General features: G+C 52.2%; 1 protein-coding gene and 1 non-coding gene across 2 annotated transcripts; both read right to left on the bottom strand.

The window, feature by feature from the left end:
* Positions 1-179: 179 nt before the first annotated feature.
* LOC111539198 lies at positions 180-320 on the bottom strand. Its single transcript, XR_002730611.1, has one exon. It is a non-coding gene; the product is annotated as a U4 spliceosomal RNA (small nuclear RNA).
* A 16,170-nt stretch (positions 321-16,490) lies between these two features.
* On the bottom strand, positions 16,491-18,774 carry LOC111539124 (putative MORF4 family-associated protein 1-like protein UPP). Its single transcript, XM_023206873.1, has 2 exons — positions 17,833-18,774; positions 16,491-17,549 (listed from the first exon to the last, which is right to left on the bottom strand). Exon 1 carries the CDS (start codon positions 18,324-18,326, stop codon positions 17,967-17,969), a length of 360 nt encoding a protein of 119 aa, XP_023062641.1. The 5' UTR covers positions 18,327-18,774; the 3' UTR covers positions 16,491-17,549; positions 17,833-17,966.
* Between the last annotated feature and the right edge of the window lie 3,910 nt (positions 18,775-22,684).

Genomic DNA, 22,684 nt, shown 5'->3' with positions numbered 1-22,684 from the left:
CTGCAACTTCCACCTTCCGGGTTCAAGCGATTTTCCAGCCTCAGCCTCCCGGGTAGCTGGGACCACAGGCGTGTACCACTACACCAGGCTAACTTTTTTGTATTTTTAGGAGAGACGGGGTTTCACCATGTTGGCCAGTCTGGTCATCACTTTGTTTTAAAATTTTTTTTCTTTTTCAGTCTCCGTAGAGACTGTCAAAAATTGCCAATGCCGACTATATTTCAAGTCGTCATGGCGGGGTATTGGGAAAAGTTTTCAATTAGCAATAATCGCGCCTCGGATAAACCTCATTGGCTACGATACTGCCACTGCGCAAAGCTTGTTTTAAAATTTTTATCTATTTATTTATTTTTATTTATTTTTTGAGACGGAGTCTCGCTCTGTCACCCAGGCTGGAGTGCAGTGGCGCCATCTTGGCTCACTAAATGTCATGCGCGTCCGTGTGAAGAGACCACCAACCAGGCTTTGTGTGAGCAACATGGCTGTTTATTTCACCTGGGTGCAGGCGGGCTGAGTCTGAAGAGAGAGTCAGTGAAGGGAGATAAGGGTGGGGCCGTTTTATAGGATTTGGGTAGGTAAAGCAAAATTCCAGTCAAAGGGGGCTTGTTCTCTGGCGGGCAGGAGTGGGAGTCACAAGGTGCTCAGTGGGGGAGCTTTTTGAGCCAGGATGAGCCAGGGACAAGATAATGTCATCGCTTAAGGCAAGGATCGGCCATTTTCACTTCTTTTGTGGTGGAATGTCATCAGTTAAGGCGGGGCAGGGCATTTGCACTTCTTTTGTGATTCTTCAGTTACTTCAGGCCATCTGGGCGTATACGTGCAAGTCACAGGGGATGCGATGGCTTGGCTTGGGCTCAGAGGCCTGACACTGCGACCCCTGCCTGCCGGTTCAAGTGATTCTCCTGCTTCAGCCTCCTGAGTAGCTGGGATTATAGGCATGCACCACCTCACCCAGCTAATTTTTGTATTTTTAGTAAAGATGGGGTTTCACCATGTTGGCCAAGCTGGTCTTGAACTCCTAACCTCAAGTGATCTGCCCACCTCGGCCTCCCAAAGTGCTGGAATTACAGGCATAAGCCACCATGCCCAGCCCCATTTATTTATTTTTAGAGACAATGTCTTGCTTTCTCACCCAGGTTGGAGTGCAGTGGCACAATCACGGCTCACCATAGCCTCCAACTCCTGGGCTTAAGTGATCCTCCCAACTCAGCCTCTCCAGTAGCTGGGACTACAGGGGCGCTCCACCATGCCTGACCACTCACTTTAATCTTTCACCGCTGTGGGAGGAAGGATCAGGACATCCATCAGGTGGAAACTGCTGCACGCCCTGACCTGTTCAGGCCACTGGAGTGTCACCAGACCACCAGGGCCGCCCCTGCTGGAGTAACTCAGTTGGGTAACTCTGAGGACAAGCCCCCTTGGAGACTCTTCTCTCAGGAGGGAGGCAGCATTTTCCAAGAAAGGGTTCAACTCAGACCTCTGAGTCAGAGGACCAGTTAAAGAGAAAATTATTCTGACTTTATTCAGGAATGTTGCTGTAGGGGTCATGATGATTGCCATGTGGGGGAGTTGCCCTTGAGGCAGCTGGGAGTGGCTCACGCCTATAATCCCAGCAATTTGGGAGGCCAAGGCAGGTGGATCACTTGACAGGAGTTCGAGACCAGCCTGGCCAACATGCGAAACCCCGTCTCTACTAAAAGTACAAAAATTAGCCAGGCATGGTGGCGCGCACCTGTAATCCCAGCTACTCAGGAGGCTGAGGTAGGAGAACTGCTTGAGCCTGGGAAGTGGAGGTTGCAATGATCTGAGATCGCACCACTGCACTCCATGCTGGGCTACAGTGAGACTCTGTCTCAAAAAAAAAAAAAACAAAAAAAAAGTCAGATGAAGAGCTCGAACCACAAGTTTCCACATGTTAACCAGGGTAAAGAGCAACCGCTGATGGGAAGGGGCCCAGCAGTCAGCCCCCGGGAACGCTAGGATGTGGCCCTGTTTTGGCAAGGCTGCCCTATTGCCATGGAGATGGGCAGGCAGGAGACAGCCCCAGTCAGTAGGCCCCAGGTAGGGATCAGGAGGTTTCAGGAAGACACAAGTTATGCAGTGGGGCAGGTGAGGCTCGGCCTGCCAAGCCTGTCCTGAGTGTCATGGGAACAGCTCTGGAAGTGACTCCCCTGTCCTCTGGAATCTGGACCAGATGGGGCCTTCTCCGGATGTCTGCGCTCAGCAGATACGACAGAAAGCCACTCGAGTGTGGCCCCAGGTCCAGCACCAGGCCAAGCAGGTGGGGGCCATAAGTTGATCCGAGCTCTCCAGTCCCTGCGCTGGGCTGGGGGATGCATGATGAGCCAGGCTGGGATCCTGGTATCAGGGAGTCATCAGCCACAGAGGGCGCCATGTGCACGGAGGATGTGGTGAAGGAGAGGTGACTGGGGAGGGAGAAGCAGGGAGGCCAGGAGGAGGGCAGGGCCTGTGCTGGGGGGTGGAGGGACCCATGCCTGGGAAGGGCACGGGGAGAGTGAAGTGGGAGAGGAGTGGGAGGCGGGCTTGGAGGAGTTGATGCCTTTGGGATGTGGGACAGTGAGCAACAAGGCACAAAGAACCAGTGTTCTGGGGAATCAAGAAGTTGGGATGGGCAGCATGGGTCCAGGGTGGAGATGGGCTGGAGGGGAAGGAGGGCACCAACCAGGGAAGGCCCCCCAGGCTGGCCCCACAGAGGCTTAATCCTGTAGTTCAGGGCCTTGCAGTGCCAGCCACATGTCTGAGCTCCTGGGTGATTTTAAGAACTAGCTATTGCTGGGCCGCATCCCGGCAGAGCTGCCCCTTTCAGTGGCCAGACTGGCCCAGCGCCTTCCAGGTGATCCTGTTGTGCCAGGTCAATGGTCTGGAGGGTTTTCAGGGGCAAGAGGCACCGTCATGTTTGCCCTTTTGAGGCCCACATGGCCGCTGGTGTGAGAGGCAGGCGTGCACGTTGAGAAGGCTGTGCATGGTGAGAAGGCAGTGAGGGGCTGCAGGGTGAGGAGCCCCCAGCCATGTGCAATTCAGGGTCCCTGCAGCACCCGCCCGAGGACACTGGGAGCTGGTGGAAGCCTTGGCAGGAGCAGTAAACTGAAGGAGGAAGAGGGGCCTCACTCATCACCTGATGTGATCTCCATGCTTTGCAGAAGGGGAAACCGAGGCTCAGAGCGAGGAGCTTGCTCAGCAAGCCCAGGCCCCTCCACCCTGCCCACGTTTCCTGCACTGCACTGGATCAAACCGGTTTGATCCTTGATAATGCCTCAGACAAATATTTGAAGAGGGAGGAGGCTGAGAGAGGGGAGGGAGGATGCTGAGACAGGGGAGGAAATCAGTTTCTCAGGGACAGGATGGACACAGGTGTCATGCACCAGGTAGCTGTGAGGGCAGGGGTGGCATCTCACCTGAGGGATGCAGCTCCTGGGGAGAGCCACAGAGACCCTGACAGTCTCATCTCACAGGCCTCTTTCTCCAGGCTAGAAACCAATGACTCATCTCTCAGGCTCTCTAGCAGCCAGTAGGGCCCACACACCACAGTTCTGGTCAAATGTTTCCCTGAGGGTTACGGAGCCTGGCCTTGCCGAATACAGGAGGAGGCCCTCAGCCCTCTGCTTTCTTCCTGCGCGAATCCTGGGCGTGATCTCCCTCCGCTACGTGCAGCCACGTGGAGACGATGTCGGGATTCTTGTTGCTGGTGACTATTTCCAACGGGTTGTATTTGTTTTTTTTAGGGGCTGTGGAACAGATCACCACAAACTGGGGAGCCAAAAACACCAGCAACGGCTCCCTCTCCGTTCTGGAGCCGAGAAGGCAGAAATCAGGATTGGTTCCTTCCTGGTGGAGGGGCCTGGGCTTGCTGACCAAGGCGTCATCAGGATTGGTTCCTTCTGGGGCCTGAGAGCAGGACTCTGTTCCCTGCCCGTCCCCAGCTCTGGTGACTGGTGGCCTTCCTCGGTCTGTGGCCCTGCACTCCGCTCTCTGCCTCTGTTGTCACTTGGCCCCCCATGTGTCTCTGTGTCTCAGAAGGACACAAGTCATATTGAATTAAGGACCCTCCCTACCCCAGCGTGACCCCATTTTAACTAAGTACATTCACAATGATCTGATTTGCAAAGAAGGCTGGATTCTGAGGTCCTGGGAAGGACCTGAATTTTGGGGGAATGCCGTTCACCTCAGTACACTGGCACAGAGCTCAGGGACACCACCCAGCTGCTTGACGGTGAGCAGCCTACTTTAGTTTGGTCCCTGGCTTTGTCCTTTGTTTGTTCTGTGACACCTTGGACAAGTTTTGTGACCCAACTGTCAGTTTCCTAGGAACTAGTGACAATGATCAGAGATAGGGGGACTCAAGGGTATGTAAAATACAGGATGAACTGCAGCGGAGCATGTGAGGCGTCTGGCAGGTGTCGGCCACCCAGCGGCGCTCGAAACACCTGCTGCTCCTTCCTTCCTTGCTCCCAGCTGCCTTCTCTGCTGGGCGCTCTTTGGAGAGGAGCTGTGACTGGTTCATCCTGTCCCTCGAGGAGCTACTCATTCAGTCGAGGACATTGAGAAGCAGCAGACGGTGACAGGGCAGTGTGACAGTGGTATGCTGTGGGAGCCCCATGGAGCGGCTACCCAGGCAGGAAGGTCAGGGAGGCTTCCTGGAGGAGGTGGCGCTTCAGATGAAACGTGAAGGAGCCGAAGGTGTTTGCTAGACAAAGGGGCTTACTTGGACGAATTGTCTTCAGAGCGTGGTCCCAGTAAGGAAGGAGCCCGCTACTACTCCTGCTGCCCTCCTCCCCGCACCTTGCCTAGTTTACAAGACAGGAGGAAAGAGAGAAAGTAAAAAGTTAGGGAAAAAAACCCAGAAGTAAGATAAATAGCCAGAAGACCTTGGCACCACCACCTGGCCTTGGTAGTTTAAAAAAGTAATAATAATATCAACCCCTGACTTAAACGACTTGTGTTATCTGTAAATTCCAGACATTGCATGAAAAAGCATTGCAAAACTTTCTGTTCTGTTAGCTGATGCATGTAGCCCCCAGTCACGTTCCCCATGCTTGCTCGATTTATCACGACCCTTTCACATGGACCCCTTAGAGTTGTAAGCCCTTAAAAGGGCCAAACATTTCTTTTTCAGGGAGCTCAGCTCTTAAGACACAAGCCTGCCGATGCTCCCGGCCGAATAAACCTCTTCCTTCTTTAATCCGGTGTCTAAGGAGTTTTGTCTGCAGCTCATCCTGCTACATCAGAACAGCAGGACCAGCATCCCCTGAGCTAGAACAACCCTGAGGCAGGGCATCCACTGCAGGGAAGGCTGGGAGAGGGGTCAGAGAAACCTGTCAGAGGATTCTGATGTGCTCTCCAGCCTCAGGACATTCTCAGCAGGGGTGACAGGGACTGGAACCAAGGACTGGAGCTGGGACAGAGTGTGGCACATCTGCAGAGACTGCAGCAAGGGCAGAAGCTGCGGGATAGGGAAGCAGCTCCATGTGGCAGGAGTCGGGGATGTGGTGGTGGGGGACAAAGAGCAGGATGAGGAATTTAGATATTTCCTAAAGCTGGAAGTCTGTGATTCTGCACCCCTGTGAGCTGCTGTAGAGTGGCTTCGGTGATGGACATGAAATATTAAACACTGGCAAAGTGCCTCAACAGAAAGAAAAAGCCCATCTTCTTAAAGGAGAGGCAGCAGGTTGCATGGTATCTTCCAACCACCTTTTTGGGCCAGGGTTCCATGTTCCACAGACCCCCAGATCTGCGGGTCCCCACTATTCCTACCCTCTCCTCACCCAAGGCCCTCCTCAAGGCCACACCATCATCTCTGTTGAGCTGATTTCTGAGAGAGTGCCAGAAAACCCATGACAATCTGGGGAGACTGGGTCCAAGTCCAGGACTGCCCACGGTGGAGAGCACTCTGCTTCGAAGCACAGGGGACTTGGAGCACCTTCCCGCATATCCTGACCCAGGCCTGGCAGACACCCATCTAACATGCTGACATCTTTCAGGCCAATGCAGTGGCTCATGCCTGTAATCCCAACAGTTTGAGAGGCTGAAGCGGGAGGATGGCTTGAGCCCGGGAGATCAAGACCAGCTCTGGGCAACATAGCAAGACCTCGTCTCTACAAAAAAATTAAAAACAAAAATGCTTCAAATGTCTTTCCTCATCAGATCCCTCTGGCATGGACATGAATTCCTCCCTGGGACCTCCATTTTACGTAGAAGCAGAGGGACATCTCAAGTGTCCCGGTGGTGGCAGGAACGGGGCCCCTGCCTGTGAGCACAGGGCTGGCTGGTGCAGGGTACCGGCCTCAGGTGAGCAGCCTGCCCAGTCCCTGGGTCACTGACTTGCTGAGTGACACTGGGGCCTGTTCCTTCCTCTAGAGCCCCTTTCCTCATCTGTAAAATGAGGGATTCAGATGAGATCACCTCCAGGACTCTGAACCCACAGAGCCCACATTCTCACACCAAGGTGCCCAGATTCCTAGGCATGCACAGTACATGCTGGTACATTAGAATACCAGGGGCTTTAAAACATTTCTATTTAGACTAAGAAACTAACATGGGGAGAAAACAGGAGCCTTGTGAAAACACAGCGTCTCCATCTCCCAGACCCATCCAGCCAGTTCCTGGAGAGACAGTCCTTCCCACCCTCGAGTGGCCATGCGCACTGGGGGTCCTGACCCGGGTGAGGCAGTCTCCATAGTCAGCTCCCCTGGCTGAGTCTTGGGTCCCCACAAAGGGAAGGCCTGTTGGAGAACCTGGAGGAGGAGGAGCTGAGAGCAGGAGGGAGAGAGGCTGGGCCCTGCGGCCTGTGGAGGTCCTGTGAAGTCTGCAGTCGGCACGCTCCCCATTCACTGCCTCTGCCCTCGCAGTGAGTCTCACAGTGCTGCCAAGGCCAACACCCTGGGGTAGGGGTGCAGGGCCCAGGCCTGGAGCAGAGGACGGGGTCCGAGTCTGGCTCTGCCATGTGCTGGCTGGGGACCCCTCTGAGCTCAGTTTTCTCATCTGTAAAATGGATGGGGTGCACATGCTCCTACCCCAAGGGTTGTTGTGAGGCTGGGCAGTGCCCATCCGGCGGTCGCCCATTGGCAGCTGCGATGATGAATTTTATTATCTGTCCACTCGGTTAGGCTATTGGTCCTGTTGTTTGTTCAAACTCTCATCTAGATGCTGCTGTGAAGATATTTTTGGGTGTTATTAGTATTTAATTAGTGGACTTTGAATAAAACAGATGACCCTCCATAGTGTGGGTGGGCCTCATTTGATCTGTTGAAACTGAGGTTTCCAGAAGGAATTCTGCCTCCAGAACACAATACAGAAAGCCTGACTCAGTTTCCAGCCTGCACCATGTGAACTCAAGCCTGTGATATCTGCTATTCCCCGAGTCTCAGGCCTGCCAGCCTGCCCTAAGAGTCTGGACTTGTCAGTCCTCACAATCACATGAGCCAATCTCTTAAAAATCAGTCAGTCAAGCAGTCAGTCAGTCAGTCAATCAATGTGTTAAAATAAGTTACCAATGTTCAAAAATAAGGTCACACACACACACACACACAATACGACTCCTAACATGGAAATCAGATGATGTGACCACACTGGGCAGCCGTTCCTGCCAGGGCGGAACAGCCAAGCCCCCTGCTCCCCTCACCTGAGGGTGGGCTACCCCAGGCATGTGAGTTTTTCCAAGCTCCCGTCTGGCTCCGGGTTCCGTTTAGCAAACACTTGGTTGGAAACACTCCCGCTAGGTGCTGGGGATACTGGGGAGAGTGTGGCCCGTGCTCTGGAGGAGGTGCTGTGGCATCCTGGTGGGGACCAACCCGCCAGCCCACGGTGCAGACGAGAGAGGTGGGGCAGGGAGGAGTAGGGCGAAGCCTGCTGGTGTGCAAGCCCCCTGCCTCCTCCTTCCCTTGGGAAGACCCCAGAGCCACAGCCTGGCCATCCTGTTCACAGGAAAGCTGGGTTGGAGAAGCTGGCTTGGGTCTGGGACCAGAAGGGGGCTCACAGGTCCTATTCCCTGGAATTGGTCTATGAGGTGCAGCCGCTCCCAGCCCTGCCAGCTCAGGAAAGAGGACCTGTTTCCCCAAATCTCTCACTCCCTCTGGCTTCCCAGGCTCCTCACGAACGCAGTGGCCTTGCCTCATTGGGACTTACCTCCCCATCCCCTACCACATTGACGGTGACTCCCTAGGGATCTGTCTCAACCGGCGGTCTGAAGGGGAGCCCGCTCAGAGCCACGCTGGCATCTGCCTCATGGGGGGCTGTGAAGACCCGGAATAAAGTGCACGAGATATTTTCCCTCAGCCAGCACCTGTGATCGCGACACCGTGGCGCCTGTCCTGGAGGTGTGCAGACGGGGACTGCTGCTGAGCAACCCGGCCCGGCCCCTCTTGCTTTAGACGGACTCCCGGAAATGAGACTTAAGTTGAAGCACCTGAGTGCTTACATGTTTTACCTTTAACCTTTATTTCTAAAAATGTGTGGCCAGGCGCGGTGGCTCACGCCTGTAATCCTAGCACTTTGGGAGGCCGAGGTGGGCGGATCCCCTGAGGTCAGGGGTTCAAGGTGATTTTCTCCAACATGGTGAAACCCCATCTCTACTAAAAATACAAATATTAGCCCGGCGTGGGGGCGGGTGCCTGTAATCCCAGCTGCTCCGGAGGCTGAGGCAGGAGAATCGCTTGAGTCCGGGAGTTGGAGGTTGCAGTGAGCAGAGATCGAGCCACTGCATTCCAGCCTGGGTGACAGAGTGAGACTGTCTCAAAAAAAAAAAAAAAAAAATTGTATAATATTACTTTTTAAATTTTTTAGAGACAGAGTCTCACTCTGCTGCCCAGGCTGGAGTGCAGTGGTGTGATCATAGCTCACTGCAGCCTCAAACTCCTTGGCTCAAGTCTTCCTCCTGCTTCAGCCTCCTGAGTAGTGGGGACTAATTTTTTAAAAATTCTTTTTGTAGAGACGGGACCTTGCTATGTTTCCCAGGCTGGTCTTGAACTCCTCGGCTCAAGCAAACCTCACAAAGCACTGGGATTACAGGCCTGAACCACCACACCTGGCCTAATATTACTTTTATTAGTTTTTTAAACACTATGAAGTATAAGTAACTAAACAAAAAAAAAAACGGAGCCTAATCTTGCTACTCAGATACATTTTGTTGACATTAGCAACTAAATAAAGAGGCTGTCAAGCAGGTTTAGAAAATTTAAGCGAGATTAGAAGAGCACCTGATGAAACGGAAGACCTCACCCGACCCTGGCCCAGCCGTCAGTCTGGGGCAACTACTAACAGTTGCTGTGGCTTCTTCCAGAAGAACGTTGCCACACACCCCGGCTTGCAGGAGTCGGCACTGGTGTGTGCAGCAGTGAGAAGGCGCGCATCTTCCTTCCTAGGCTCACGGGCACCGTGGCCACTGTCCTGCTCTGGCACAGCTTGCCTTTCCACCCGAGCCCTCCCAGCACGCTTTCCACTTCAGTCCAGCAAGGCGGTCTCGTCCTTTCTTGTTCTACTCCCTTTGGTGAGGGCCTCCCTCTCTACCAGCGCCGGCCCTGCCAGCGACCTGGGAGCTCTGCAAAGGCCAAGGGTGAGTCCAACCCACCTCTGAATGCCTGGAGCCCAGCCCAGGACAGGGGCCCCTTTCCTGGAGCTGTGGGTGGTATGTGGGCAGGGCTGGGAGAGGAGAGACAGAGGGTGGAGGACTGGAGGGGTCGGGGCAAGGTGAGGGTCAGCGTCTTGCCAAACTCTGCTGCTCACAACAGACCTGGGGTGCTCTCTGCAACTAGGTGAGGAGAGCTGGCTGGTGTGAGTCATGATTAAGTGTTTCCCAGGTGCATGGGTGGTAAAGGTTTATTTAAAATCAACCAAGCCGCCAACCAAATCTCTGCCCCACTGCTCCCCACCCCAGCCCTCCTGCCCCAGCCGCAAGCACCCTGCTGCCATCATGTTACATGGCATGGCTCCATTGTCCCCCGGCTTAAGGAGAATGTTTCCCGCAGGTTGTAAGTGGACAACTTTATCCACCTAGTAATAGTGTGTGAGAAGTTTTGAAATGAGTGTTCACGTACTAGATTGCATGAAATGCCTTTTCTGTATCTGAGACCTTCATGTGTTTTTCTTTCTCCACTAACCTGCCAGTGGGGTGCATTATCTTAGTGGACTTATTCAGGCTCAGCAGCCGTGACAGAGACCTTATGGCATTTACTTTTTCTGTTTTGTTTTGAGACAGACTGTCACTCTGTCCCCAGGCTGGAGTGCAGTGGCGCCATCTTGGCTCACTGCCACCTCCACCTCCCAGGTTCAAGCAATTCTCCTGCCTCAGCCTCCTGAGTAGCTGGGGTTACAGGTACATGCCACCACACCCGGCTAATTTTTGTATTTTTATTTGTAGTAGAGACGGGGTTTCACTATGGTGGCCACGCTGGTGTTGAACTCCTGACCTCAGGTGATCCACCTGCCCCGGCCTCCCAAAGTGCTGGGATTACAGGCATGAGCCACCACGCCTGGCCTTCTTACGGCATTTACTATCTGGCTCCTTAGCGAAAAATTTAATCCCTAATCTAGGGCAAAGTTTTCTCCAATCAGTCTTCCTAGCAGTTCTGGCAGGGATACAGGCAGGGAGTACCATGCCCATCTTACGGGTGGGGAGAGAGATTCAGAAAGGCCTGGTGCCTTCCCCACAGCTGTGCAGCTTCACAGATGCAGACACAATGGGAACGTCTCTCTGCTCACCTCCCTCCACCTGCATCAGGGTCAGAGCAAAGAAATGCAAAGAACACCGCCCAGCTGCCCCACAGCCTCCGAACACTTGGTTTTATGAGCTCTGGATGGCAGCTGGGAAGGTCTTCTTTTAACAAGGGCTCCCCTCTTCCAGCCACAGTTGTTGGATCTCTCAGGAGGGCTGGGCTGGCAGCATCCTGAGAATAATGAAAAAGTTGGGAAATGATGCTCCTTGGATTGGCCACTGATGAGACTGGTGCCTTCTCCAGTAACGCGGACCTGCAGGATGAGTTCTCCAAAGGGACCTTTGTGGAGTCTAAGTAGCACATCAAACATCTCCCCCCCCCCCCCCCCGCCAAAAGGCTGTCCACCACGTGTCCCCCAGACTGCACACGGATAAGGGTTCTGAAGTCCCCATCTGTTATCATCTGTGCTCAGGCAGAGCCTTGAGAGGACTGCTGCCTGTGATCCGAGTGGGGCGAGAAAGGATCCACAGTGAGCCTGGGCTTCTGTGAGCTTGACTAAGAAACAGCACGACCATCCTTTGGTCATGAACTGCACCTGCCTGCACACCTCCACGCCGCAGGCGCACCTGCTGAATGCACTCGGGGCAGCCTGCTGAATGGCGGCCAGGCCTCTCCACGGTCAGCAGAGTGCTGCACAGGGGCTGGGGGCAGCCGGCAGGGGGAGCCCTTGCACCCAGGGCACTGACGCCACTCGGGGAGGACAGAACTTGGCCTCCTTTTTGTGGAAGCTTTTCAGGCCAGCTCCCTGGAGGCCCTGGGGGAAAGGCTCATGGGTCAGGGCTCATAAACCATCATCATCCAACATGTAACTTCAAACAAACTGGACGGCCCCAGGAGGGAGAGGGCCCCGAGAGACCGCAGAAGGCTTGGCGGACTGAAGTGTGGGGAAAGCTGTGTGAGGGGAGCCTCAGCTGGCTGGGGTGCCCTAGAACTTGAAGTTCAGGACTCTGGGAGAAAGCAGGGAGAGGGCTGGGGGTTTGAGGGGGGGCGGCTTTGGGTCGTGGTTGGAATGTTCCCAAAGGAGATGTTCTAGAAATGAAGTGTCAATGCGGATGCACTTCTGGCTGCTGGCTTCATCGAATTAGGGTGGGGATGGGGTTATGGGAACTGGCTGATGCCAGAGAAGGGACTCTGCAAGGTGCAGAGGGAGGCAGCGACCTGCAGGTGGCGCTGCAGGGGCCACCCCGCCTGCTGCCTGCAGTTGCGCCACCTGCATCCCGTCTGTCCTGCAGCACCAGGTCAGTCCGGTCAGTCAGTGCAGCTGTCCACATCACACATGGTCACACACAGAAGGACACCCTCCCTTCAGCTACCTCTGCAGTTACCCTATTTCTCAGCCACGTCACAGCAGAACTTCTCCAAAGAATGCTTCATGTTTTCTCTGTCCGCTTTTACCATGGTTCAGCTGCAGTAGTGTCCCAGTCAGGGGATTCAATATGGGCAAAGGCCCTGGGGCCACACCACTTGCTTGCCACGGCCAGGAAACAGCAAAGCAGCCAGGTGACCAGGAGTGAAGGAGCACTGAGAAACTGGACTGGGGGGCCGCAGAAGCCTGCCCACTCTGCACTTTGTGGTCTGGGGCCCAGATTCAGTTCCAGTCTAAGGGCTAAACACTGGAGTGACAGCTGAATTCTCAACCATAGAAGCCAAAGTTAGTGAAATAATATGTTAATGACACCAAGAGAAACCACTCACCAACCTACAATTATATACCCAGCAAAATTATCTTTCAAGAAAAGGAGGAAACAAACCTGAGAAAGATAATAGGACTGGTTTGTCAGAGCACAACGACTCAAGGGACCACATTAAGGAACTCTTCATTCTTCCATGTCTCAGAGCATATGTGCAACCATGACTGTGGGAATTAAGAAACACAGAAAAATGTGTCTGACTTACAGGACACGGAACAAACAATAAGACTGATGGGCACACCCTGACCCAAGTCCAGGATGCCTTTGAATACCCAAGAATTATGTTGTAATATGACATAAGGGGGAGAAAGATCAAATATCAATTTCATCTGTTCAGCAATCTTTAGCCAGTTGAAGTCTCAGGGCATCTCTGGAACCCAGGAATCTTCTGCTCATGAGACTCTTTAGTCCCAATACAGGACCTACTTGGAAGTGCTAGTGTGGCTAGACCATACAATGAAATTCCAAGTCTCTGAGAGGGCCTCAGATACCAGTCTTCAAGGTGCTACCTCAAGGAGCAAGGCTAAAACTGCCCAAGAGGTGGCTGGTTACTTTATATGAATCTGAGTCAAATGAAATGTCAAGGTTACAAGGAAACTCAGAGAAAACACAGTGCAAATCTATCATTTTATGGTGGCCCCCAAAGAGATGGCCACAGGGTGAGTAATCAGCACAGCCAGGAATGGAACTGCCTTCCTGACCCCGGTCCACACCTTGCGTGCTGTCCGCTGTCTGGTGTACAGCGGGGTCGGGGCTCTTCCTCCCCAAGTGTGTTCCCTTCCTCTAGGCTCATACACAGGATATTGCCCTTGACTCCTAAGATGCAAAGTTCATGAACTTAGCTCTTACCATCATGGTACCCAAGATCCAAACTGCCTTCATCAAAGGAGTCAGGCAGGACGAGGAAACATGCAAATGTAGAGGGCTGGGCTTCAGCTGTTCTCTGCTAACAGGATGGGGTCAGTTAGATTGGAACCTTTTTAATTTTTATTTTTTGAGATGGAGTCGCGCTCTGTCGCCCAAGCTGGAGTGCAGTGGCACGATCTCGGCTCACTGCAAGCTCCACCTCCTGGGTTCACACCATTCTCCTGCCTCAGTCTCCCGAGTAGCTGGGACTACAGGCGCTTGCCACCATGCCTGGCTAATGTTTTGTATTTTTAGTATAGATGGGGTTTCACTGTGTTAGCCATCATAGTCTCGATCTCCTGACCTCGTGATCTGCCCACATTGGCCTCCCAAAGTGCTGGGATTACAGGCGTGAGCCACTGCACCCAGCCAGACTGGAACCTTCTACATACCCTCCTTTCCCCTGCCCACATCCCCACATGGCTTAAATCATGTAACACATGATCTGTGACCCCTCAGGGAAGGAGCCTTGTCTATTCCCTGGCTGGGCAGACACCACCCACCCTAGGCTTTGCTCACGCTCAGCACTTCTCACCCACAGGCAGGGGCTGCTAAGTGGCCATCTCACCCACTAGGGTGCAAACCCTCTGAAGGCAGCAGCTGTGCAAGAGGATGGCTGTCATGTCTACTCCAGGCCTGGCACATGTTAAGTCTTCAGTATCTATTCAAAGAATACTTGAACAAATGAATCAATGACTCCATTGCCAAGGAGCCAACTGCTCCTTGGTGTCCCAAGGACCTAGTACATCACCAGCAGAACACACTGGATGAATACATCAACAAAGAAGTGAATCCATCCTATGACATCCACTGGTTGGTGTCCAGAAGACATCTGGAACATGGGACATGAGCAGAGGGTGGATGCCTGCATTCAGGCCTCCGAATCTCACTCAGCCTGAGCGATACCTCACACCTCGTCAGTCAAAGAGGGTCTGTCATGGAACATTCTATGAGGCCAGAAACTCAGTCCCAAGCTTGCTGCTGCAGCCCTCTCTCGAGTGGTCAGCATTCTGAACCATTGTTTTGAAAACCGTCACGACCGATGTGCCTGCTGGGGGTCGAGGAGGCAGATGGTGCACCAGGAGCTACTGACGTTGTCACAGAGCTTTGGCACCAGTTGAATTCTTCCAGGCAAGGTTCTGAGGCTTGTTTTCTGTTTTGTTTTCGGTGGAAGTTTCCTCACCTGAACAATGGGGATAATAAAATGACCTCTGATATTTGTGAAAATGAGATAAGGTATGTTAAGTGCCTAATCCCAAGTGGATTCTTGTCATACAGGTTTTTGTTTTCTCATTTTCACAGCCTCAGTGTCCTGACACTGGCAGGAGCTTAGGAAACTGGGCTGGGAGGTAACAGAGGCAATAAATAGGCCAGTGCAAAGTATTTCCCTTCTGGCTCCTTTGTGTGGTCTTCGACTTCTACCATTACTTAGACCTCCTTCCATCCCACTGACATCCTATAGAACGATGTTCCTCTTTATGAGTTTGCTAAAGCAAATTTAACAATCCCAGGGATAATTTTTTTAAAAAAGGAAATGTATTGACCTGTAAGCACGCTTGCCTTACCTGAGACACAAGACTCAAAGACAGGTCTCCAGAAGGATCCCCCCATTCCCCACCGCTCTATTTCCACCCACTGGTGGCCTCTGCAGACCACGCTAGGCCCCTGGCCTGTTTCGTGTTCCCTGTGCTTGGGGTGCTGTTTGTGTAGCTGTGCCCATGCTTCCTGCTCAGAGCAAGAGTCAGTGGGTCTGAGGGGACTCCTAAGTCCTCCCACCAAACAGAGTAAGCACCTCTTTGCCTATGAAAGTCCTTGTTTACATCTGCAGTCCCAAATGAATTTCTATTAATAGAGCCACCCTTCACTTTCAAAAGTGGCCCAGTTTGTTTGACAAATGGTACTAAATAGGTGCTCAGGTCCCGAGCCTCGGAACTGTTGCTGAATCCTCTCATGTCCACAGGCAGGCCCTCGGCACCTTCCCAACGCAGTCCACACCCGCCACCACCCACAGAGTTCGTGCTCCACTCTCCACGCCACCTCCCACTCCCCGCGCTACCTCCCACTCTCCGTGCTGCCTCCCACTCCCCACGCAGCCCCCTACCGTGCTGCCTCCCACTCCCCACGCTGCCTCCCACTCCCCACGCTGCCCCCTACTCTTGTCCTTGTCTCCCACTATCAGGCCTGAGCACGGCAGCCACCTCTTCGCAGATGGTCAGCTCCCATGGCTCCTCTGCTGGCAACCCCCCACCAGCTTCGCATCCAGCCACTTCTCCCTCTGACCTCAGTGCCCACCACTTCCTCCCTTCCCACTGGGGCTTCATGCTGTTCCTCTCCTTTTTACCCTGCTTGATTCCTGTGCCTAGAAGACTCTTTCCCTAGACACCCATGTATATTCCACACATCAGCCTTCACTCAAATGTCGTATCAGACATGTCACCTGACCATGCAAATCAACTAGAAACCCCACACCCAATCCCCCAATGCCATTTTTTCCCCCACAGAACTTATACTATCTAATATGGGTACATATCATTTTTTTCCTGCTTTCCTCATTTAGGGGTTATCTAACAAATACTTAGGCAGCACTTCCTATGGCCAGACACAATACTAAGCATCTTATGTATAACAGATCCAACTTTTTTTTTCTATCAGACAGGGTCTCACCATATTGCCCAGGCTGATCTCAAACTCATGGCCTCAAGCAATCCTCCTGCTCAGGCCTCCCAAAGAATTGGGATTACAGGTACAAGCCACCGTGCCTGGCCCTCAGATCCAATTTTACAAGCACTCTGTTCAGTCAGGTAGCCTCAGCCTCTGTAGGTGCTCAATTTATGTGTTGAATCAAAGACCAGCACTGCGAACACTGTACTGTAATTATGTTTTCAGACCTGTCTCAACCCGCTAGATAGTCTCTCCAAGAAAGTCCTAGTGCCTGGCATAGTGTGGAGCTCTGTGGTCACAGGGAATACTAGTTGCCTGAATGGACTTCAGCTCTCCTAAGGCTGGGGCCAGATCATGTGGCCTCATGAGGCACCCGCTTCCTACCCTAGGTCTGCTTTCTTCCCCTTCTGCAGCTCAAACCCCATCCTGGGCCACAGGCTTTGAACAACTCCTAAGTCAGAAGCAATTCACCTCCATTTGACAGTGACCACTATCAAGGAGAAACTCATTCTGAAAAATGTTTATTTATCTTACCTTTTCCTGGCCAAGTCAATTGCTTTGGTCATCTGCACAAAGAGTTTAAAAACTGGCTTTCAGCATTTGTTTTTCCAAGCAAACGAACTTTATCACAACAAGGCAGAGCTCTGATTTTAGTCTCTGTGGAGTCTGGGCTCTAGTGACCTAGGCTAGTCATCATCCAAGCCTGGAATGACTGTTGGGGACCCCATGGCCAGCCTGAAGCTCTCCTTCCTCCGCCACTCTGGGCCCCTGAACAGGTCACATGCATTTGTGGCAGAGACTGAATTTTAACAAAGTTTACCCCAAAGTCAGCAAACACATGTACCTAGAACTCATCCCAACTGGAGGTTGCTCACCAGACAGGTTACACGATGTGCACCAGTTAACATGCCATAGGAAAATTACATTCCAGGAAAAAGCAAAATGCTATAAAAACAACAACAACAACAAAACACCACGCAAAACAGCTCTCCTCCTTTGATCTGATGGTCTGTAGAGGTCCTCAAGTCCATACACTGCCACTCTTCAAGACCAACCGTCCACTGGGCCTTCTCAATCTCATCCAAAGTCGCATTCACAACGTTGACTGGGGCTTGGGTTCTTGATGTGGCAGCTGCAATCATGTAGTGTCTTCTCTCTTGCAGAACTCTAACCTCAAGTCTCTTACGAATCCCCAAATTCCAGGAAGCATAAAAAAATTGCAAAGCACACGGTATGTATACTTCCAAACTTTGAAAATACAATAAGATCACAGGAACAAATAAGACCACGCAGCAGCGTACGTACCGTATAGGCCATATTCCTTTACGTGGGACGTTAACGAAAAGCTGTCTTTCCCAAACTGAATGCACCTATTAATCAAGAAATACACCTGACCATCTAATGCTGAAGTCATCCGCCAGGATGGTACTGGAAATTGAGTGGCTAACGCGGAGAAAACGCAGGCAGAAAAACAGGGGAGACAAAACGAAAGGCTCTCTTGGTATGAGCCTGTCCAAACAGCCAGCAATCCTTATCAGGTGAACACAGTTCGTCAGTTGGCCACCTAAAGTACAAGTGGGAGAAATTCATCATCACAACATAAATTTTGAGCTTGATATTCTCATATCCAGGAGTCAAACAAACCCAACCACCTGTGCACAACGCTACCACCTGCAGGAAGGTCATCGCAAACGCTCCAATCTCATAACAACATTCGCACGTTTCCAGCACGTACCTCCGCTTCACACTTCTCCCCCACCTACTGACAGAGCAGGTCTACGTCCTGCGAATACTTTAAGTGGTCATGACTCTTTACAACAACGTATCAAATTATTTTCTCTAATTACCTATGAAGAAAAGAATGAAACCAACTCGGCGGAGAGAGTGGCACGGCTCTGCGCTCCCCTCCCTGCCTGCCCAGCGCCTTCCACGCGGGACACTCCCCGCCGGACTCGGCTCCTCCCCGCGCAGCCCCGCAGCCTCAGTAGCACTCGCAGCCGGCGATCCGCTGGTGCAGCTCCACGATCCTTCTGCCCATCCGCGCCGCCTCCGCGGCCTTCCTCTCCGCCTCGGCGCACAGCCGAGCCACCCGCTCCTCCGCCTCCGCGCGCGGGTTGGGTGCAGGGGCCCGGGCGCCCCGCTCCTCCGCCTCCACTTCGCTCTTGATGGCGTCGAGCAGGCTCTGGATCTCCAGCAGCTTCCTGCGGGCCCGCCAGTGCGCCCGGGCGCGCTCGCGCTCCAGGGAGGCCAGGTCCTCGCGGCCAGCGCGGGGCGCCGGGCTCAGCGGGCTGCCTGGGTCCTCGCGGGGCTCCCGCGCCTCGTCCGCGTCCACAGGCCGCATCACGCCGCCGCCTCTTCCAGCCCGCGGGCCACGGCGGGGCTGCCCACCAGCACCGAGCGCGGAAGCCTCGCTGTCACCAACGAACGGACTAGCAACAGGTTACCCCAACTTTTCGCAGCGAGGACGGCGTCCAAAATGGGATAACAGCCGTCGGCCGGGCCGCTGCCACTGCGGCCCTTTTACGACACCCGGGGTTCTTTACCGCCACGCAGCGAGCGAGAACCGCATTCGGGGATCCCGCCTCGGCGGCCCTGCGCGCGCACGCGCACGCGCACCCGCATACCCCCGCACGCATGCGCACCCCACGTCCCCGCCCGCACTCGGGCCGCTGCTCCCTGGGTGTTGATTCTAGGGCCACACTGCTGGAAGACTGAAGTCGACTTCACGTTAGTTTAAGGAAATAGCTGACGCTGATAACCGTGTCCCAAGCACTGCTCTAAGTTCCCAACATTCTAAATCATAAACACCCAGTCGGGGCGCGTGGCTCACGCCTATAATCCCAGCACTTCGGGAGGCTGAAGTGAGAGGATCGCTTGAGCTCAGGAGTTCCACACCGGCCTGGGCAAGAAGGGGAAAAATCCCACAAAAGAACACAAGAAATTAGCTGGGCGTGGTGGCGCGCGCCTGTAGTCCCAGCCACTTGAGAGGCTGAGCCGGGAGGATTGCTTAAGCCCAGGAGGTCAAGACTGCAGTGAGCTCTGAAAGCCTGATCGTGCCACTGCACCCCAGCCCGGTGACAGAGCGAGACCCTATCTCAAAATAAATAAATGAAAATAATAACCGAATTCAATGGTCCCGTTAGAATATTCCAGGCTCTGCGAAGACAGGTCCTCACAGCGTCGGGATTTGCCCCCAGCCAGGGCCTCGGCTCCCTCTTGCCTCGGGCAGATGCTCCTGGAACACAGAGCTGCGGCCTAGGTGCTGATGCTGATGGCTGTGACCCAGCCTCCCCCTGCTTTTTTTCCAAAAGGTATAAGCTTCACTCTGCCTGGGACTTTGGGTGTGAGTCGGAGTCTGGCTTTACCCACCGTGGGCACCCCAAGGCCAAAGTGGGTCTGATTCACCGCTGTTTCCTCAGCCCTGCCCGGCTCTGAATATGTCCTTATGAATCATTCTGGAAGATTTCTTTCTTCACTGGACTGTATAAGCGCCTCTGCTCTATTTCCTCACAGCTCGAAATGGGCTTGGCATACAGCAGGAGCCCAATAAATGTTGTTTTAATGCTCATTTCCCAAGAGATCTTTATTAAGCACCCACTGCATGTCATTGTGTCTAGGTTCATTCACTGTGTACTTCTAGCAGAAAATTAAGGGGACCCTCCAAGCTTGATGGCCAGGGGTCACTCTCAGCTCCTACAAGTCACTCTCTGGTCCTTACAGGTGGCCCTTTCCATCTTCAAAGCCAGTAAGAGCATGTCGGATCCTTCTTATCCTTCCAGGCTCTTTGTCATCCCCTTCTGCTCCCAGCTGGAGAAAACTCTGCTTTTAAGGGGCTCACCATGGTCCAAATATGTGAGTCCCCCCCCAAATTCATATGTTGCAAAGCAATCCCCAATGTAATGATATTAGGGGGTGGGGTCTTTGGGAGGTGATGTGATCATGAAGGCTCAGCTTTCATGAATGGGATTAGCACCCTCATAAATCAACTCCAGAGGGCCACCTTACCCCTTCTGCCATGGGAGGTTACAGCAAAAAGATGGACTTCTGTGAACCAGAAGTGGGCCCTCACCAGACACCAAACCTGCTGGCACCATGATCTTGTACCACTCAGCCTTCAGAACTCAGAAAATACATTTCTGTTATTTAGAAGACATCCAATTTCTGGTATTCTGTTAGAGCAGCCTGAACGGACTAAGATAGGGCTTATGTGACTGTGTAACAGCATTGATTCCATGTTAAAGGACAATTTTGCTTGCTCAATTATAATTACTGCTTTGCTTAAGTTTTAGACTATGCTAAAAACAGCCTCGGGACCTTCAGCACTGATCAACAATCCTGGGTGTGGGCTGACTGACAGTTTTCACCCAGAGAGTGAAGATCACGGAGGAGCCGTCTAAAATTCTGCCCACCACAGGCTCCCAGGAATCCTAATGTCACGATCTCACTGCAGCCAATGTGACAAACGCAGCAGTTATTAAGTCTAGAGAGCTAAACACACCTCAAAAAGAATTGTCTCGGTATGAGTGGAATGGAATCAAATACATGGAAACTCACAAAAGTTTCGAGGTGAACACATTAGCAAAAATGCTCTAGTTTGAATGGAAAGAGACTGCAACTGTTCAAAGTGTCAAAGGATTTCTAGACTCCCAATCTTTCCACCAGCAGAAAGCAGGTTCAGTAGCCCACATTGGTGCATTTTAAAATGCCCTTTTCAGAAGTGTGACAGAGAAAGAAGGATGTGTCAGTGCAGGCCAGTGTGTGGGGCGCAATGGCAAACTGCAGCTCCTAAACTAAGAAAGACTTTCATATCTTTAAAAAAGAGAAGGAGAAATAGGAATATGAGATAGAGACTATATGTGGCCCACAAAGCCTATTTACTGTTTAGATCTTTACAGAAAATGTTTGCCAACTCCTGTGCTGCTATGCCACTTCTAGGTTGCAGAACCAAAGCCTTACATTCCCTAGCCTTAAAGTAGAGGACCTGGCAATGTTGACTCCACCGAGTTTCAAAATGGCTATGTGACTACTATTTCACCCCTTCATTTTTCCCTTGCCAATGGGCCTTATCCTATCCCTGTCTCATCACTGTATGTTGGGTCTAAGTGGACAATAACTTGTCTTTTCAAAAAGTTCATAAGCTTCTAGACCAGTAAAAGCCACATTAGGACCTGATGTGGCTCACAAGGTCCTAGACTTCTTGCTTGAGGCTGTGATTGGAAGAAACTAGGAGGGGGGTCCTTAGATGGGGGTGGGCAAATTTTACATGAATAATGGGGGCAGTGGGCACAGATCGTGGTAGGTAGTATAAGTGACCCCAATTCCCCACCCCTTCCTGCATCCGTGTTCTTTGCCTCGTGTCTTGCTTTGGCCAATGAGAGGTTCACAGAGAGGACACAAGCACAGGTTTGAAACAGGCTTTCGCAGTTGGGCTCGCTTTCCTCTGCGTCTCTGCCTTCGCTATGAGAAGAACAGGCTGGGTCACCTCACTGGTCTTGGGAAGATGGCGAGAGAAACAGAGAACCAAGCTGCCCTGGACAGGCCTAGCCTAGACCAGGTGGCCCACAGATCATTACTGAGCCCAGCCTGGATCATCCAACTCTCAACCAAACTGCAGACCATGAGGAATGTTTATTGTTGTCACCGAGATTTAGGGTGGCTCATGCAGCAAAAGCCAATTGATGCCCGTAGATGGGATTATAATCCCAGATACATTAAAATGCCAATCTCTTCTTTCCCCCATGTCTTCATTTGCTCAGTCTCAGGTGAAGGGATCTTGCTCAGAGGCCCAGAGGTTCTGGATTTTCTCTTTAGAAATTGTGGCTGGAAGAACCCTCTTCAGGAAACAATATTTCCTCCTTTTGTATCTCCAAAACCTCTTCTCACCCCTTTTGCAACCCAAACCCAAGTTTTTTCTGTGTCCTATTTTTCTTTTTTTTGAGACAGAGTCTTGCTCTGCTGCCCAAGCTGGAATGCAGTGGTGTGATCACAGCTCACTGGAGCCTCGACCTCCCTGGCTCAGGTGATCCTCACAACTCAGCCTCCCAAATAGCTGGGACTACAGGCACACACCACCATACGTGGCTGATTTTTTTGTAGTTTTTGAAGAGGTGTGGTTTCACCATGTTTCCCAGGCTGGTCTTGAACTGAGCTCAAGCAATCTGCCTGCCTCGGCCTCCCAAAGTGCTGGGATTACAGGTGTGAGCCACTGTGCCCGGCCAGCTTGTACATTTTACAATCAAGATTACAAAGCTATTGCCAGCTGTAGGCCACATCGGACTCTGAGAAGAGGGGATGCGGACAGAGGTAACCAGGGCAAAAGGAAAAAAAAAGTCCTTAATTTCACCTTTTCAGATGCCATTTAGTTCATACCGATCATGTGTGATTCACATCTGTAAACTTTCAGCCCATTTGGGAGAATGCACTTCCCTCAAGTGCTTAATTATGGCAAAGGATGGTCTCTTTTACACAAACAACAGCACAAAGACATAGAAAGCGGAATTTATTTCTATCTATCAGAGTTAAATCAGAAAATCCGGGTAAGTTTCACACTCCATTTAACACTCATTACACATAATAACTGGTCAGACCACATTGTGTGTTACTTAGCCCATTTTACATGAATAGTCTAGGAATAATAAAATAATTTACTATTTATTTATCTGAAAAAATGTTGATTCTGGGTTTGGTAAGATTCTGGGC

This window comes from Piliocolobus tephrosceles, chromosome 3, assembly GCF_002776525.5.
Source record: "Piliocolobus tephrosceles isolate RC106 chromosome 3, ASM277652v3, whole genome shotgun sequence".
Classification (NCBI taxonomy): domain Eukaryota; kingdom Metazoa; phylum Chordata; class Mammalia; order Primates; family Cercopithecidae; genus Piliocolobus; species Piliocolobus tephrosceles.
This window is presented reverse-complemented; position numbering and strand designations above follow the sequence as displayed.

Excerpts from the sequence above, each read along its gene's own strand:
- LOC111539124 (XM_023206873.1), bottom strand. The coding sequence starts at position 18,326 with ATGCGGCCTGTGGACGCGGACGAGGCGCGGGAGCCCCGCGAGGACCCA.